General features: G+C 42.8%; 1 protein-coding gene across 1 annotated transcript in view; it reads left to right on the top strand.

Moving 5' to 3' along the window:
• Window positions 1-15,582, top strand: part of CA4 (carbonic anhydrase 4) — a 43,948-nt gene extending 28,366 nt beyond the window's left edge. Inside the window, exons 2-8 of the mRNA XM_048824553.2 lie at window positions 5,195-5,248; window positions 7,037-7,207; window positions 10,962-11,119; window positions 12,102-12,194; window positions 12,805-12,868; window positions 13,497-13,660; window positions 14,992-15,582. Of these exons, the coding sequence (XP_048680510.2) occupies window positions 5,195-5,248; window positions 7,037-7,207; window positions 10,962-11,119; window positions 12,102-12,194; window positions 12,805-12,868; window positions 13,497-13,660; window positions 14,992-15,183 (896 nt within the window). The 3' untranslated portion in view covers window positions 15,184-15,582. The remainder of the gene's footprint in view (window positions 1-5,194; window positions 5,249-7,036; window positions 7,208-10,961; window positions 11,120-12,101; window positions 12,195-12,804; window positions 12,869-13,496; window positions 13,661-14,991) is intronic.
• Window positions 15,583-17,069: the final 1,487 nt, after the last annotated feature.

Below are 17,069 nucleotides of genomic sequence, written 5' to 3'. Positions count from 1 at the left end.
ATGGAAAAGAAGCCCTTGAGGAATTCCACCACGATTTCAACAATTTCCATCCCACCATCAACCTCAGCCTGGTCCAGTCCACGCAAGAGATCCACTTCCTGGACACTACAATGCTAATAAACGATGGTCACATAAACACCACCCTATACCGGAAACCTACTGACCGCTATTCCTACTACATGCCTCCAGCTTTCACCCTGACCACACCACACGATCCATCATGTACAGCCAAGCTCTGCGATACAACCGCATTTGCTCCAACCCCTCAGACAGAGACAAACACCTACAAGATCTCTATCAAGCATTCTTACAACTACAATACCCACCTGCGGAAGTGAAGAAACAGATTGATAGAGCCAGAAGAGTTCCCAGAAGTCACCTACTACAGGACAGGCCTAACAAAGAAAATAACAGAACGCCACTAACCATCACCTTCAGCCCCCCAACTAAAACCCCTCCAATGCATTATTAAGGATCTACAACCTATCCTGAAGGATGACCCAACACTCTCACAAATCTTGGGAGACAGGCCAGTCCTTGCCTACGGACAGCCCCCCCAACCTGAAGCAAATACTCACCAGCAACCACATACCGCACAACAGAACCACTAACCCAGGAACCTATCCTTGCAACAAAGCCCATTGCCAACTGTGCCCACCTATCTATTCAGGGGACACCATCACAGGGCCTAATAACATCAGCCACACAATCAGAGGCTTGTTCACCTGCACATTCACCAATGTGATATATGCCATCATGTGTCAGCAATGCCCCTCTGCCATGTACATTGGTCAAACTGGACAGTCTCTACGTAAAAGAATAAATGGACACAAATCAGATGTCAAGAATTATAACATTCATAAACCAGTCGGAGAACACTTCAGTCTCCCTGGTCACGCGATTACAGACATGAAAGTTGCTATATTACAACAAAAAAACTTCAAATCCAGACTCCAGCGAAAAACTGTTGAATTGGAATTCATTTGCAAATTGGATACAATTAACTTAGGCTTGAATAGAGACTGAGAGTGGCTAAGTCATTATGCAAGGTAACCTATTTCCCCTTGTTTTTTCCTACCCACCCCCCCTCCTCAGACGTTCTTGTTAAACCCTGGATTTGTGCTGGAAATGGCCCACCTTGATTATCATACACATTGTAAGGAGAGTGGTCACTTTAGATAAGCTATTACCAGCAGGAGAGTGGGGTGGGAGGAGGTATTTTTTCATGCTTTGTGCTTTGTGTGTATAAAAAGATCTTCTACACTTTCCACAGTATGCATCCGATGAAGTGAGCTGTAGCTCAGGAAAGCTTATGCTCAAATACATTGGTTAGTCTCTAAGGTGCCACAAGTACTCCTTTTCATTTTGAGAACATTTTTCTTTAGGCACCCACTTCTTAATGGTCTGGAAGGCATACATTATAGCTCTCTGTCACTGGGTGACTGATGCCTTTTAAAAGAACAGGTCCAGCTCCTTGTGCTCAAACAGGTGCTCCCAGTTTGGCAACTGAAGAGGGCAGAGCAGCAGCTGTGGCAATGAAGAACCAGGCTGTCATAAGGAAGGACGAGCTGAAGCTGCGAAGAATTCCCAAGGTGGGCTGCCGAAGTCCAAGAGGCATGGCAGAGGGAACTGCCTGGGGGAAATGTGCCTCCAGGGAGGGAGCCCTAGGAGGCAGTGGTCAGTTAAAAGAACAAAGAAGATTCTTGCATTTGGCCCGGAAGCAGGAGTGGGTGTGGCAGTGGGTCCCCCATGGGCTGGGGACAAGCCAGCACCTTACACTGACCATGAAGAATAAAATTAGATACTTAGATTTCCAGAAAGCCTTTGACAAGGTCCCTCAACAAAGGCTCTTATGTCAATTAAGCTTTCATGGGATAAGAGGGAAGATCCTTTCATGGATTGAGAACTGGTTAAAAGACAGGGAACAAAGGGTAGGAATAAATGGTAAATTTTCAGAATGGAGAGGGGTAACTAGTGATGATCCCCAAGGGTCAGTCCTAGGACCAATCCTATTCAACTTAGTCATAAATGATCTGGAGAAAGGGGTAAACAGTTGAGGTGGCAAAGTTTGCAGATGATACTAAACTGCTCAAGATAGTTAAGACCAAAGCAGACTGTGAAGAACTTCAAAAAGATCTCATAAAACTAAGTGATTGGGCAACAAAATGGCAAATGAAATTTAATGTGGATAAATTTAAAGTAATGCACATTGGAAAAAATAACCCCAACTATACATACAATATGATGGGGGCTAATTTAGCTACAACTAATCAGGAGAAAGATCTTGGAGTCATCATGGATAGTTCTCCAAAGACGTCCACACAGTGTGCAGCGGCAGTCAAAAAAGCAAACGGGATGTTAGGAATCATTAAAAAAGGGATAGAGAATAAGACAGAGAATATCTTATTGCCCTTATATAAATCCATGGTACGCCCACATCTTGACTACTGCGTACAGATGTGGTCTCCTCATCTCAAAAAAGATATACTGGCATTAGAAAAGGTTCAGAAAAGGGCAACTAAAATGATTAGGGGTTTGGAATGGGTCCCATATGAGGAGAGATTAAAGAGGCTAGGACTTTTCAGCTTGGAAAAGAGGAGACTAAGGGGGGATATGATAGAGGTCTATAAAATCATGAGTGGTGTGGAGAAAGTGAATAAGGAAAAGTTATTTACTTGTTCCCATAATATAAGAACTAGGAGCCACCAAATGAAATTAATGGGTAGCAGGTTTAAAACAAATAAAAGGAAGTTCTTCACTCAGTGCACAGTCAACTTGTGGAACTCCTTGCCTGAGGAGGTTATGAAGGCTAGGACTATAACTGGGTTTAAAAGAGAACTAGATAAATTCATGGCTATTAGCCAGAATGGGTAAGGAATGGTGTCCCTAGCCTCTGTTTGTCAGAGGGTGGAGATGGATGGCAGGAGAGAGATCACTAGATCATTACCTGTTAGGTTCACTCCCTCGGGGGTACCTGGCATTGGCCACTGTTGGTAGACAGGATGCTGGGCTGGATGGACCTTTGGTCTGACCCAGTATGGCCATTCTTATGTTATCATGTTTATGTTACATAAGGCACAGATCAGATTCAGAGATTAATTTAGGGTTGTACAAATAAAAAGTAAAGCTGCAGAGAGGGTACTACTAATGTATATAATTATAATATTGAACATCAGAATGTATATATTTTGGTTTGGTATTTTCTCAAGAAAGCTATACATCATGATTCATATTTCAGTCTTCAATATTATATAAACAAAAGTCAAAAACATTTGATTATATGAAAGACAATAATGCAGAGTTGTATGCTTGAAGCATTAAGCAATCAGAAGCATACAGAGTTTCAGGCTACCAGAGCTGGTCTGTTTAGCCATGCCACATTGTGTAGCAGAACACCAACTTTGATGTAGTGAATAGACCAAGACTACTGCTCAGTTTGGAATGGGTGAATCCAAGTTTGAAAAGATGCATTCTATGCTTTTTAGACACTGATGCAATTATTTTTTCTTGTTTCCCAGTTTAAACCGGTATTTACCAGCACTCTGTCCTAAACTAGATTTTCCTGGGAAACTGCCAACCCTGCCATAAGAAAAACCAAATCAGCAGGGAACATGGCGATTTCTTGGAGGACAGTGCATGTGAAACTGTCGTTGTCCTTAACGTCTGCTGGGGCAGAGATGCTGCCCAGTGTCACATGGAATGTTGGGTGGGGAGTGGCGAAAGAAGACGCTACACTGGAGTTCTGCAGGGACTGCAAAGGGAGACAAGCCCAAGGTTCACAAGAGTTTGCAACATGCGCATTTGCTGACGGAGAAGCTCCAGTATATCCTTGTGCATCTTCCTCTGCTTTTCCTGCTGGAATTCCTGGGCCTTTTTCCTGTCCGTTCTTTCCTTCTCCAGGCTGCCTGCGATGTTCACCCTCCAGGCCCTTTGCGTAGCTTCATGCAGCACTAGCTTGCAGGATCTCATTGAATGTCATCCCAAGTGCTCTTCTTTCTCCTCCTTATCTGGCTCAGGAGTTCCACAGGTGTGGAGACAAATTTAATTGTCGACAACAACCAGGTCAACACAAAACAGCTTACATTGACCTAACTTCCTGGCACAGACCAGGCCTGAGACAGCAAGAATAAGATGCTCCAGAGGGAAACTCTTGGGCATACTGAGTGAGATCAAATTCAGCTGAGCTGGAATGAGGAGAGATCTTTATTTCTTAAGAAAATTCCTTATTCCACCATATCATCTTTAAAGGTCTAACTTTTTTTTAAAGATTCCATCCCTGTTAGGTTGAGATGAGATGAGGTTTCTTGTAGACAAGAACAAGGGGACATTACATGAAATGAATGGGTGGCAAATTCAAAACTGATAAAAAGAAATACATTTTCCTCACAATACATATTCAGACTGTGGAACTCCTTGCCATATAAAATCATTGAAGCCAAGAATTTAGCAAGATTCAAAAAGGGATTGGACATTGACACAAGAATATCCAGAGTTATAATTGTTAATCCTAACACAGGTTTTGAAAGGGATATTAAACCACGTTTCAGGGTTGAAGCCATCTGTATCAGAGACCAGGATCAGATCTAATGAAGGGGGGAAATTATCCAACCTCTCACTGCAGCAGGGTTCTTACATCTTCCTCTGAAGCATCTAGTATTGGCCATTGTCAGTACTGGACTCATGTTTGATCCAGTAAAACAATTCCCATATTCTGGTTTTGCATCTTTTAATAAAGACTAGGCTTGCCATAGCTTTCAACCTGATTTACACGATGGCTGGGGAATATTCGCTAATGAGCTTTTTGTACAATCACAACATTTATGTGTGTCATCAGCCAGGGGTTCTCACATATTTTGGAGAGCAGGACACATTTTAATAGAGAGATTGTCTTGTGGACACCTCCTCTCCTCCAGGGACCACCTCTTCTCCCATGCATGATCACAGAACATACTTTTGTCAACTATACAGTAGGAAAGTACCTGTGCACTTTTAGCTTTCTTTTAAAGCAATTTAGCAGCTGGAAATAAGGAGTGGGAGTCAAAGCTGTGTGGTCAGCTAGCTCTCTCCCTAGATCACCGTACCAGAGCCAATGTCTCTATGTGGTCATTCTGAAGTTAATCAACGACTCATACAGCTTCTCATTTTAATGCAATTTTGTAAAGTTTGTCTGAAATGTTAATTTCTTCTGTTGCAGGTGAGAAAGAATGGTGCTACCTATCACAAAAATGCACTCACCCCAGCTGTGCAGGTAATTCTAAGCAGTTTATTTCTGAAATCATTTTAGTGCTGTGCTGTTTTACAAAGGGCCTACTTGTAGCAGTGATACAAATCTTCCCACAACAGCTTCAGATATCACATGCCACTCCATTATACTCTGAGACAGGGCCAGCTCCACGTGCTTGCTTTGCTGGTGCCTAGAGCCGGTCCTGCTCAGAGATTATATCTTGTGCCTCCATTCTCGGGCCAAATTCATCACTACAGTAAACAGGTGCAAGAACATTGATGTCAATGTAATAAATCCGATTGATTGTATGTCATCGGAAAGAGGAAAACCCAGTCCAATTAAGTTAAATGATTATTAGGATATTTAAGAGAAGGGGACAGAGATATGTTAATGACTCCAATGTTTGTTCTGGCTACCAATTTGGTTTTGGCTGAAGAAAACCCTGCCAATATAAGAAGTGGATCTAAAGTGCATCTGAAGAAGTGGGGTTTTTATCCACAAAAGCTTATGCCCAAATAAATCTGTTCGTCTTTAAGGTGTCACTGGACTCCTCCTGGTTTTCCTGTCAATGTAAAAGGAATTTACAACATACCCAAAAGATAACCCACAGGCACCAGGCAGGCATGCAATTCCTTAAAAATACTTGAGGCCTACATTAAGAAAAGTCTTCATATTTTAACTGGACTTGTATCACTGGGCTGAAGTAAAACAAAGGGTACAACAGCCAGCTGTACCACATTCGCTCCTTTGCTTCTATGCCAGTCGGAGCATCTAGTCTCACCTAGGCTGAGATGTAACATGTAAATCATAGAATATCAGGGTTGGAAGGGACCTAAGGAGGTCATCTAGTCCAACCCCCTGCTCAAAGCAGAACCAATCCCCAATTTTTGGCCCAGATCCCTAAATGGCCCCTTCAAGGATTGAACTCACAACCCTAGCTTTAGCAGGCCAATGCTCAAACCACTGAGCTATACTGGGAATAAAACTCAGGCATTCCTGGCTCCCAGTGCTGCCTTCAGCAAACACTAGAACATGGGTCTGCAATTTAAACCTGCCCCATCCTCCTTTTTAAATACATTCTAAGCTACAGGTTACAAATTTTTACTGTTTATGATCAATGAGCTAAGTCCGACACAGGCATGCTTCCCATTTAATCGGGCATTGCTACACACTTCATCTGCTTACATTTTCCAGTTGCACCAATCAGTCATTGTTGGGCACATTTCACTGTTTTGCATTTTTAAGTATTTTGTAAACATGTCAAGGAATCTCCCTATTAAACTCTGCCACTGAAAGAATTTTCCCAAGCTCAGAAGCAAATGTAGATCTACCAAGAGGTAGTTTGGCTTTATCAGGATGAAGTCACTTTGTCCATCAATTCTCAGGGGGTAGCCATGTTCGTTGTATCCACAAAACCAATAGGGAGTCCGGTGGCACCTTAAAAAGACTAACAAATTTATTTGGGCATAGGCTTTTGTGGGTAAAAACCCCACTCTTTCAGATGCATGGAGTGAAAATTACAGATGCAGGCATTATATGAAGAGAAGGGAGTAACCTCACAAGTGGAGAACTTGTATGAAGAGAAGGGAAGTTACCTCACAAGTGGAGAACCAGTTCTCCACTTGTGAGGTAACTTCCCTTCTCTTCATATAACGTCTGCATCTGTAATTTTCACTCCATGCATCTGAAGAAGTGGGGTTTTTTACCCACGAAAGCTTATGCCCAAATAAATGTGTTAGTCTTTAAGGTGCCACCGGACTCCCTGTTGTTTTTGTCCTTCAATGAAAGCCATTTTTCCTTTCTCTTAAACAGAACCCCGTCTCTGGAATACAGTAAATATGGAGTGTGGAAAAAATGAACAGTCACCTATCAATATTGTCACCAACAAAGTGGAGTACAAAGGGGACCTGAAACCATTTACTTTTGAAGGCTATAATACCAGTCAGTCCCCTCATTGGACCATAGTAAATAATGGGCATACGGGTAAGCTATGGCAATGAATGGGGTTTACTTATTTGCTCTGTTTTATTAGCTCCTTAATTGCTGTCAGAAACATTTTCACTGTTGAGATTATTTTCTTCACACACTGAAGTTAATTGGCAAGAGCTGATTAATTAGCTATTTACGGATTCAGCTTTAATGTCCTGCCAGGCTGTCTGTCTATTGGGAAGAAATATTACTGGGGATACTCTGCGGCAGTGCTGTGTGGTGTCAGGTTACTAAGTCTAAAAAAAACTGTTTTTTTTTAAAAAACTTAGTGCTGATTTAACCCTCATATTGGACCAAAAATCACCCAACTATTTCTATATTGTTATGTCAAAATGGGGGGGGGGGGGGGGCCGGGACATGGGAATTGGGAGGCATTTGAAGCTGGTTTTACTGTAACCAGTGAACTATACAACTATGCACAAGTTAAAACTTTCCTAGATTCAGATGCGTACTACACAGTACTTGTGTTGGGGTCTAACTGACCCCAGGATCAAACACATTTTAAAGAAAGCTACACAATAGTGTCAGGGTCTAACCGAGCCCATGTTTGAACAATGAAAATAGATAGCAACAGTAATAATATAAAAGCAAATACAGATACAGCAAACTAGCAACTCAATGGCCTAATACTTGGGAAAAAAAATGGAGCAAAAATTGGTGACCCAGGTTCTGAACATGCAAAGTATTTACACTTCACACATTTCTGATGTATTTTTCTGACTCGTTCTCTGGACCAGATGTAATATCTTCCCCATTTCTCTGGCTCTGGATCAGTACCCAGCACACTCAGATGCCCCAGCAACAGCATCTGTCAAGTGTGGGCTTGTCAGAAAATGTATCCAACAATCGTGGCTTCCCTGGAAACTTTTCCTAGCAAGTGCAGGCTTCCCAGAAAATCAGTTTGATGGAACTATCTTCAAAGAAATGCAATTTGCTCTACAATTGTGATGATACATGAGGCAAATGTTATCTGGGGTCTCACAGACCAACAGACCATTTCAGTATTTTTTTTTGCGTGGTGGGGGCGGAGGGGAGAAGAACACTGAAACTGTGATGATAAAAACAGTTATGTAGGATTCATATAATAATGGCTGCCTCAAAATAAAGACAATCTGATGCTGGAATACCTGCATAATTAATTTGGGGGCCCCCAATGCCTTTTAAGTAACTGTTTTCACACTATGCTAAAACCACCACAGATATGTAGACAAATGCTAACAGGTTTGCTCATCACAGCTTGAGAATACTTCAAGAAAGAAGAGGCTATGGCTTGCCCATCATGTTTTATTCAAATTTTTGTACCCGTTTGCAGTCCGAGACCGCCCCTCAAGACCTTGGATATGCAATACTTTCATTTCCCCACTGACTAACACTGAGGGGTCTAACTGACCCCAGTGACCTTCTCAGTGACTTTTTTTTGCTGCACAAAACCCACAACAGGTAGGATAAAATCAATGCAAAAAGATTGACCTCCTCCTACTCTGACAATAATGTATGAAGAGGTACAGGACAGGCATGAAAAAACTGTATTTATATTTGTGTGCATCCATTTTTTGTCAAAGACACCCCAAAGCATAAGGAGAGTTGAAAAAACCTGGGCTGTTGTCAAGAGAACCAGCTGCTTGACAGCCAGCCCCGAATCTGAATGGCCCCAATGCAAAGTGCTCCCCTGGGAGACAGCTGAAATTTAAAAAAGCACTTTACAGATCGATTGGGCAATGAGATTTTTGTTTTGAAATTCAGTAGTTAGGCAGATTGTTTTTTCTTACAAACTTCTTCTGATTTTCCACTAATGTGGACAAAGTTAATAGCCTTTTTGGTACAATATAAAATTGTGGAATCTTCAAAGCGTGGCTGATGCTCCGAGAAATGTCTTTGTATAAAAAATCAACCATCGTAGAAACAGCTTAGAACTTTAAGTCCCCAAGACATGCAAAACGGGGTTTGCAGCGGGGGGAGCAAGTGCAATGAGAATAAGATTGGATGCAATTATTATTTTTAGATTTCAATAGCACCTAACTGCTCTGAGATTGGAACCTCATTGCGCTAGGTGTCTTTCATACACATAGTAAAAGAGAGTCGCTGCCAACAAGACCTGACAGTCTAAACAGACACAAGAAATGTTACTAATCCATTTACAGACAGGGAAGTGAGGAACACAGCTATGAAATGACACCTAAGGACATACAGTGCAGCCAGTCTTTGGGAGCTGGGTATTGAACTCATGTCTCCCGAGTCCCAATCCAGGGCCTTATCTACCAGACCAGCCTTCCTCTCAGGGAGGTCCTAATTCCATCTCCCAGAGAGCACAAAGGCTGCTGTTTTCAAATGCATCACAGATCTCTCAAGCAGAGGACGGTTAAGGGAAATTATCACTAGAAAATATTTTTATTCTTCCCGGAGACACGTTTTATTCTCCTGTTAATACCGGACTCAAGCTCTGCTCTTACCTGGGTTTCACTTACCTAGTTTTACTCTATAGCATTGGTTTTAACCCTTTTTCATTTGCAGACCCCTAAAAAATTTCAAGTGGAAATGCAGACCCTTTTGGAAATCTGAGACAGAGTCTGCAGACCTCCAGGGGTCCCACAAACCACTGGTTGAAAACCATGGCTCTATAGTTAGACTGGTGTAAAGTGAAAGTGAGTCCTACAGTTGAGACATAGTAACAGTGTCTTTAACTCTAAACCCTGCAAGACCCTCAAAGCAAATAAATACTGCAGCACACACAATAGGCGACAAAAACAGAAACCTGCAAATAAACCTCTTGGGACCAAGTTCACCTTCTAGAATGCAGCTCTGTACATTTAAAGGGAAAAATCATCGCTTTTCTAGATAACAGAGGAAGAAACCCAGGGTTTGTCTTAAAAGTGAGAGAAGCACAGGCTCTTGCTTCTCTCCTGCCAAAAACCAGTCACTTGGACGCTCCCAGCAAGGAAGAGATGGTCAATTAACCTTACACTGCATTGAAAAGCTAGTATTGATTTATTTAAAAATTAAATTGATGAGAACAATTGATTGATTACAAAGAGGCAGATGAAGATGCTTCCACAAAAGCTCATTTAACTGGCTTTCACCAAAATAAATAGAACTATAATCCATAGATGGCAGCACACAAATTCTTTTCCGTTATGTAGCATTTTTCATCCATAGGTCTCCCCTTTACAAGGAGAGGTAAGTATCATTATCACCATTTTATAGATGAGAGAACTGAGGTACAGAGAGGTTAATAGCCTGAGCTGTAGAAGTGTTGTGGCACCTGGAGTTGCCATAGACTTCAACTGGAGCCACAGGTGCTCAGTACTTTGGCAAATCAGGCCCTAAGTGACTAGCACAAGGTCATGTAGCAAATCAGAAACTCAAGTATCACAGAATATCAGGATTAGAAGGGACCTCAGGAGGTCATCTAGTCCAACCCCCTGCTCAAAGCAGGACCAATCCCCAACTAAATCATCCAGTATCTGAACTCCTAGTCCTGTGCCCTGGATATAGGGATTGGACGGTTCCCCATTTTAATTACATTTGAACCGGTACTCAGGAGTGTTCAGAGTCAGATCTGGATCTGAAGTTCATTAATCTAGGTCACCCAATATAAAGGGCTGAGCCAAAGCATTGAATCCAAAACCCAGTGAACTTCTGGGAAACTCTGGATCCAGAGCTTTCACAACCAATGCCCCTCGCTCGTTTCAACTATTCTTAAAATCAGAGCCAAACAATTTATTTCTTTTTAACTACTTGTTTCTACCAGTTAAAGTTTCTCTTAGCGGGTCAGCAAAGATTGGAGGTGGAGGTCTTCAAAATAAATACAAGGCTATTGAGTTTCACTTCCACTGGGGCATGAAGCTAGACAAAGGGTACAGCCCTGGATCGGAACACAGCATCGATGGAGAGAGATACGCTATGGAGGTAGGCGAGATTCTCTCTCTGTTAATGCAGCCGGGTCCAAGAACTCTGACTTCTTAACCTAATGTTGAATGAAATAAACCAACAGATTCTTTTGCAAGACTCTAGGAGGAGAATTAAATAACTGAGAATTTATTGTTTGTTGAGCCCTGTGGAGATCACAGAGGGAAAACGATCAGGGTCTGGACGTTTTGCATGGCAAAGGCAAATGTGGAGAGGCAGTAAAACCCAGGGTTAGTTAGCCTTCAGAGACGGCAGTAGCATTTCAGGCTATAAAGCATTTATCTCCCAGTCTCACACTTGCTTATTCAGATACTTCTGTTGTGACCGTGCAGGGACAGGTATAAATTCCTTGAATAGCAGTGAGGGCAAATCCTACCCTCCGTAGACAAACCAGGTGGGCTTGATGCAGGAAGGTCCCAAGTGAGTTGGTGGGAGGAAATCACCCTCCACCTCAGGTCATGGAGTAACAGTGGAACCACTGCAGATTCAGGGCGGCAGTAGCCCATAAGCTCCTCTTATACCAGCGGTTCTCAAACTTTTGATCTGGTGACCCCTTTCACACAGCTAGCCTCTGAGTGCGACCCCCCACCCCTATAAATTAAAAACACTTCTTTATATTTAATGCTATTATAAATGCTGGAGGCGAAGCGGGGTTTGGGGTGGAGGCGGACAGCTCGTGACCCCCCATGTAATAACCTCACGACCCCCTGAGGGGTCCCGACCCCCAGTTTGAGAACCGCTGTCTTATACAGATGGGGGAGAAGGGGGGTGGAACTGCCTTTGGGTGCATGTCTTTGCAAAGTCACCAGTCCCATATCTTCCACAGTGCCTCTCGCCAGCTGTGGGAGGGAGTAGCCCTGCTCCACCTCCACAGTAGAACAGCAGGGGTTTCTCCACGCCCAGGGCACAGGGAAGGGGCCAGGATTTGCCGATAAATGGCTATAAAGGGAGTAATAATTGACCTTTAATACCTGTATTACAGCTTCATATAGTCCACATGAAAGAGGATTTCTCCACTATAGAGCAGGCAGTGAAAGTTGAAGAAGGTCTGGCCGTGCTGGGGTTCTTTATAAAGGTAAGTTGCCAGGATTTTTTTAACTGGCCACCTCAGACTGGCACCTACCAAAGCTTGGACCAAGTTGCAGGGTTTGGCTGTAGAACTGGCCAGGAGCCAAAGTTCCCCCAATGTTTTCAGGGGTCCAGATCAATCATTTAAGTCTGGCCTCACCTCTAGTGCTTAGCGAAGGTCTGCACTGCACTCAGAGAGACGTGACTGCAGCATAGCACCCGTAGACACATCTGAGCTAGCTTTGATTTTGCGAGCGTGAACAACAATACCAGTGATGCCACAAGCAGCACAGGCTACACAAGCCCACCCAGGACCCTGGGTGTGTACTCAGACACCAAGCCCATGCTACGGCAGCCTCACTGTATTGCGATTCGAGCTGGCTAGATCATAGCTTAGCTTGGGAATGTCTACACATGCAACAGTCACACCTCTGACTATGGAGTAGACCTATCCGCAGTGACTTTGTTACGTTCAGCTCATTGATTTTTGTTCAGCTTTCTTTCCCACTTCTTTTCTGTTTCATTAATAATTAAATTAAAAGTTACGGGTCGGGGGGGTGGGGGGGGGAAATGTCTGAGGAAAGGGATACATTTTCTGACTCAAAATATTGTTTCAGACCGGTGCAAAAAATGAAAACTATAAATCTCTAATAGAGATATTAAATGAAGTTGCTGTCAAAGGTAAGGAGCTTGGATTTATCATCGAGCAATTTGAATTTATTTAACAAGATAATCATTATACGTTCCTAGGCGTTACAGAGGCTAAGGTCCGGTCTACACAACAGAGCTATACCGGTATAGCTACGTCGGTCAAGGATGCGAAAAATCCACGACCTACCCTCCCATGTCGACAGCGCTGTGTCGGCAACAGAGCTTCTCCTGCCAACATGGCTGCTGCCTCTTGGGAGGTGGATTAACTAAGACGGCGGGAGAGCTCTCTCTGTCAGCTTAGAGCATCTTGATTCAAGCGCGATAGAGGGGCAGCTGCGCCCAGGTAGCATTTTAAGCGTAGACTTGCCCTCAGTTCAGAAGAAACTTTGAAGTGATTTTCAGCAAGGGAGCGGAGAGCTCACACAAGGTGTCCACGTTGTGAAGCTGCGCTTTGCAGGGGCTCTTGAGAAGGGCAGGCCCAGTGGTTCCTTGGCTATGCCCATCCAGTAGCCCCCGCCTCCCCCACAACCAGCGATGGGGGACTAGGACGGTGTCACTGCAACAGAGTTGGTAGTAGCAGCCAGAGTTGAAGGGAGCCGTAAACCGGGAACCTGTAACCATGCCCATTCCAGCGGACGTTTCTCCATTGTTTTCCTAGGGTCTCAAAAAAAAATGTCGTCTTTGCCCCTGGAATCGCTCATTCCAGCGAAAGAGGATCTCACACGCTATTATCGGTACAGTGGCTCCCTGACCACTCCCAACTGCTACGAGGCTGTCGTCTGGACAATATTTCAGGAGCCAATCATACTGAGTGAAAGTCAGGTAATGCATAGAGTAACAGACTGAAAGGAGCAGTGAGGTCATTTTGTGTCTGTCTCACTCATACTCCCCTCCCCACCCTCTTTTCTTCCCTCCCACATATGATCTCATATGCACAAAGTCCAATGTAGGATTGTCCCCTTCTCCATTACCTTTGCAGTCCAATCTTAAGAGACTCTAAGTCCATGTCACCACAACAGATCACACACTGACCAGCGTGTTTGCCATCTGTCCCACCACTCATTTTGGTGAAAAAAAACAAAACAAAACTCAGAATCCTTCCCTGCTCCAAAAAAGGGGCGTGGGCATATACTAGATCTTATATGGCACTTTGTATACAAGGATCTCAGAGCAATTCTCAAAGCAATGTTAGTAACATCACCATTTTAAAGGTGGGGAAACTAAAACACATTGTAATTAAGTGACTTGCCAAAGGCCACACAGTGAGTCAGTGACAGAAGTGGGAACAGAATTCAGATGAATGCTAGTTCAGTGCTTTATCCAATGCCCCATAGTGCCTCTAAATGAGGGTCTGAATCATCCCCTAACTTCAGATGTTTTGGAATGTGTCGCTGAATTGCTTCTGAGAACTGAATAATGAGTGACTGGCCTTTTTCCTCGAGCCCCATTAGAATTTTATTTTAATAGAACAGAATATTTTAAATTGGTCATGATCTGTTCGCGCTTCCATCTCAGCTCTACCATGAACTTATTGAGTGGGCTTGGACAAGGCACAACCCCTCTGGGTCAGTTCATCGGCAAACAGTGACCATGATCAGTATGTCCACAGTGTGATACCCCATCAGACTGAGTCCATAAGATTAACAATAGTTGCTCGGTGTTTGCTGAGAACCCAACACCCAGCCAGATGTGAGCCAGTGCAGTGGGGGATGACAGAAATTGGGGGTGTGCCTCTCAGCTGGCAGCTGCTGGCTAAATTTCTGCTTCAAGTAGCCAGGAGTTAGGCTCTAGAGAAGAACCAGAGGAGGTGAGGCATGTAATCTTGATCCCCGCAAGTTGTGTCACAGGGACCTGAGGGATGGGGGCAGGAGCTGAACATAGAGAAAAGACCCGTCTTTCCAGGGTGGCTTGTACTTAGACAGAACTAGGATGTTTAGCTGGGAGGAAGTTTAAAGAGTCTGCCTGGGCTAGAAGGAAGCATCTATCAGTGATCTGGGGGACAAGTTTTAGTGGCACTCGTTCCATTTAAGCTTTAATATACTCTTGTGGTTCAGAGCAACACCACAGTGAGAGGAACTATAGACTCAAGATAGGACAATTCCCTTTTCTTTCCCTCAGAAAAATAACAACTATTTTTGGATGGTGGTGTGCAGGTGGTGAACTTCTTGGAGAAGCTTTACTTCAGTGAGAATAAAACATTACAGATGACCGACAATTTCCGACCTGTTCAACCTCTCGGGAACAGAACTGTGTACCGCTCTGATGTCAGCGTTGTACAGCCTCCTGCAAAGGCTTTATTGGTGATCCCAACACTTATCTACCTCATGAGTCTTCTTTTCCAGTAAACACTACCAGGTTTCTGGGCTTTAATTTTTTGTTTCAAGCACTTCTCTCCAGTTGAGAAGCTCTAGACTACAGCTGATTGTACACCATAGCCTTGCTGTTTTTTCTAACGCTTATCAATATGATTTTTTTATATATAAAAATAGGGCTGTCGATTAATCACAGTTAACTCACACAATTAACTAAAAAAATCCATCGCAATTAATCACAGTTTTAATCACACTGTTAAGCAATAATAAAATACCAGTTGAAATATATTATACATATTTTTGGATGTTTTTCTACATTTTCAACTATATTGATTTCAATTACGACATAGAATATAAAGTGTACAGCATTCACTTTATATTTTTATTACAATATATGCAATGTAAAAATGATAAACAAAAGAAATAGTATTTTTCTATTCCCCACATACAAGTACTGTAGTGCAATCTCTTTATTGTGAAAGTGCAATTTACAAATGTAGATTTTTTTTGTTACATAACTGCACTCAAAAACAAAACAATGTAAAACTTTAGAGCCTACAAGTCCACTCAGTCCTACTTCTTGTTCAGCCAATCGTTAAGACAAACCAGTTTGTTTACATGTATGGGAGATAATGCTGCCCACTTTTTATTTACAATGTCACCTGAAAGTGAGAACAGGCGTTCGCATGACACTTTTGTAGCTGGTGTTGCAAGGTATTTACGTGCCAGATATGCTAAACATTTGTATGCCCCTTCATGGTTCAGTCACCATTCCAGAGGACATGCTTCCATGCTGATGACGCTCATTAAAAAATAATGCATGAATTAAATTTGTGACTGAACTCCTTGGGGGAGTATTTATGTCTGCTGCTCTGTGTTTTACCCACATATTGCCATATATTTCATAATATAGCAGTCTCGGATGGTGACCCAGCACACATTGTTCGTTTTAAGAACACTTTCACTGCAGAGCTGACAAAACGCAAAGAAGGTACCAACGTGAGGTTTCTAAAGATAGCTACAGCACTCAACCCAAGGTTTAAGAATCTGAAGTGCCTTCCAAAATCTAAGAGGGATGGAGCATGCTTTTAGAAGTCTTAAAAGAGCAGTACTCTCATGCGGAAGCTACAGAACCTGAACCACCAAAAAAGAAAATCAATGTTCTGTTGGCGGCATCTGACTCAGATGATGAAAAGGAACATGCATCGGTCCATACTGCTTTGGATCGTTATCGAGCAGAGCCCGTCATCAGCATGGACACATGTCCTCTGAAATGGTGGTTGAAGCATGAAGGGACATATGAATCTTAAGCACATCTGGCATGCAAATATCTTACGATCCCGGCTACAACTGTGCCATGGGAACGTCTGTTCTCACTTTCAAGTGACATTGTAAACAAGTTTCAGAGTAACAGCTGTGTTAGTCTGTATTCGCAAAAAGAAAAGGAGTACTTGTGGCACCTTAGAGACTAACCAATTTATTTGAGCATAAGATTTCGTGAGCTACAGCCCACTTCATCGGATGCATTCTGTGGAAAGTGTAGAAGATCTTATTATATACACACAAAGCATGAAAAAATACTTCCTCCCACCCCACTCTCCTGCTGGTAATAGCTTATCTAAAGTGATCACTCTCCTTACAATGATACACATTGTAAGGAGAGTGATCACTTTAGATAAGTTATTACCAGCAGGAGAGTGGGGTGGAAGGGGGTATTTTTTCATGCTTTGTGTGTATATAATAAGATCTTCCACACTTTCCACAGAATGCATCCGATGAAGTGAGCTGTACATTGTAAGGAGAGTGATTACTTTAGATAAGCTATTACCAGCAGGAGAGAGGGGTGGGAGGAAGTATTTTTTCATGCTTTGTGTGTATATAATAAGATCTTCTACACTTTCCACAGAATGCATCCGATG

This window comes from Caretta caretta, chromosome 17 (assembly GCF_965140235.1).
Source record: "Caretta caretta isolate rCarCar2 chromosome 17, rCarCar1.hap1, whole genome shotgun sequence".
In the NCBI taxonomy this organism is placed as follows: domain Eukaryota; kingdom Metazoa; phylum Chordata; order Testudines; family Cheloniidae; genus Caretta; species Caretta caretta.
This window is presented reverse-complemented; position numbering and strand designations above follow the sequence as displayed.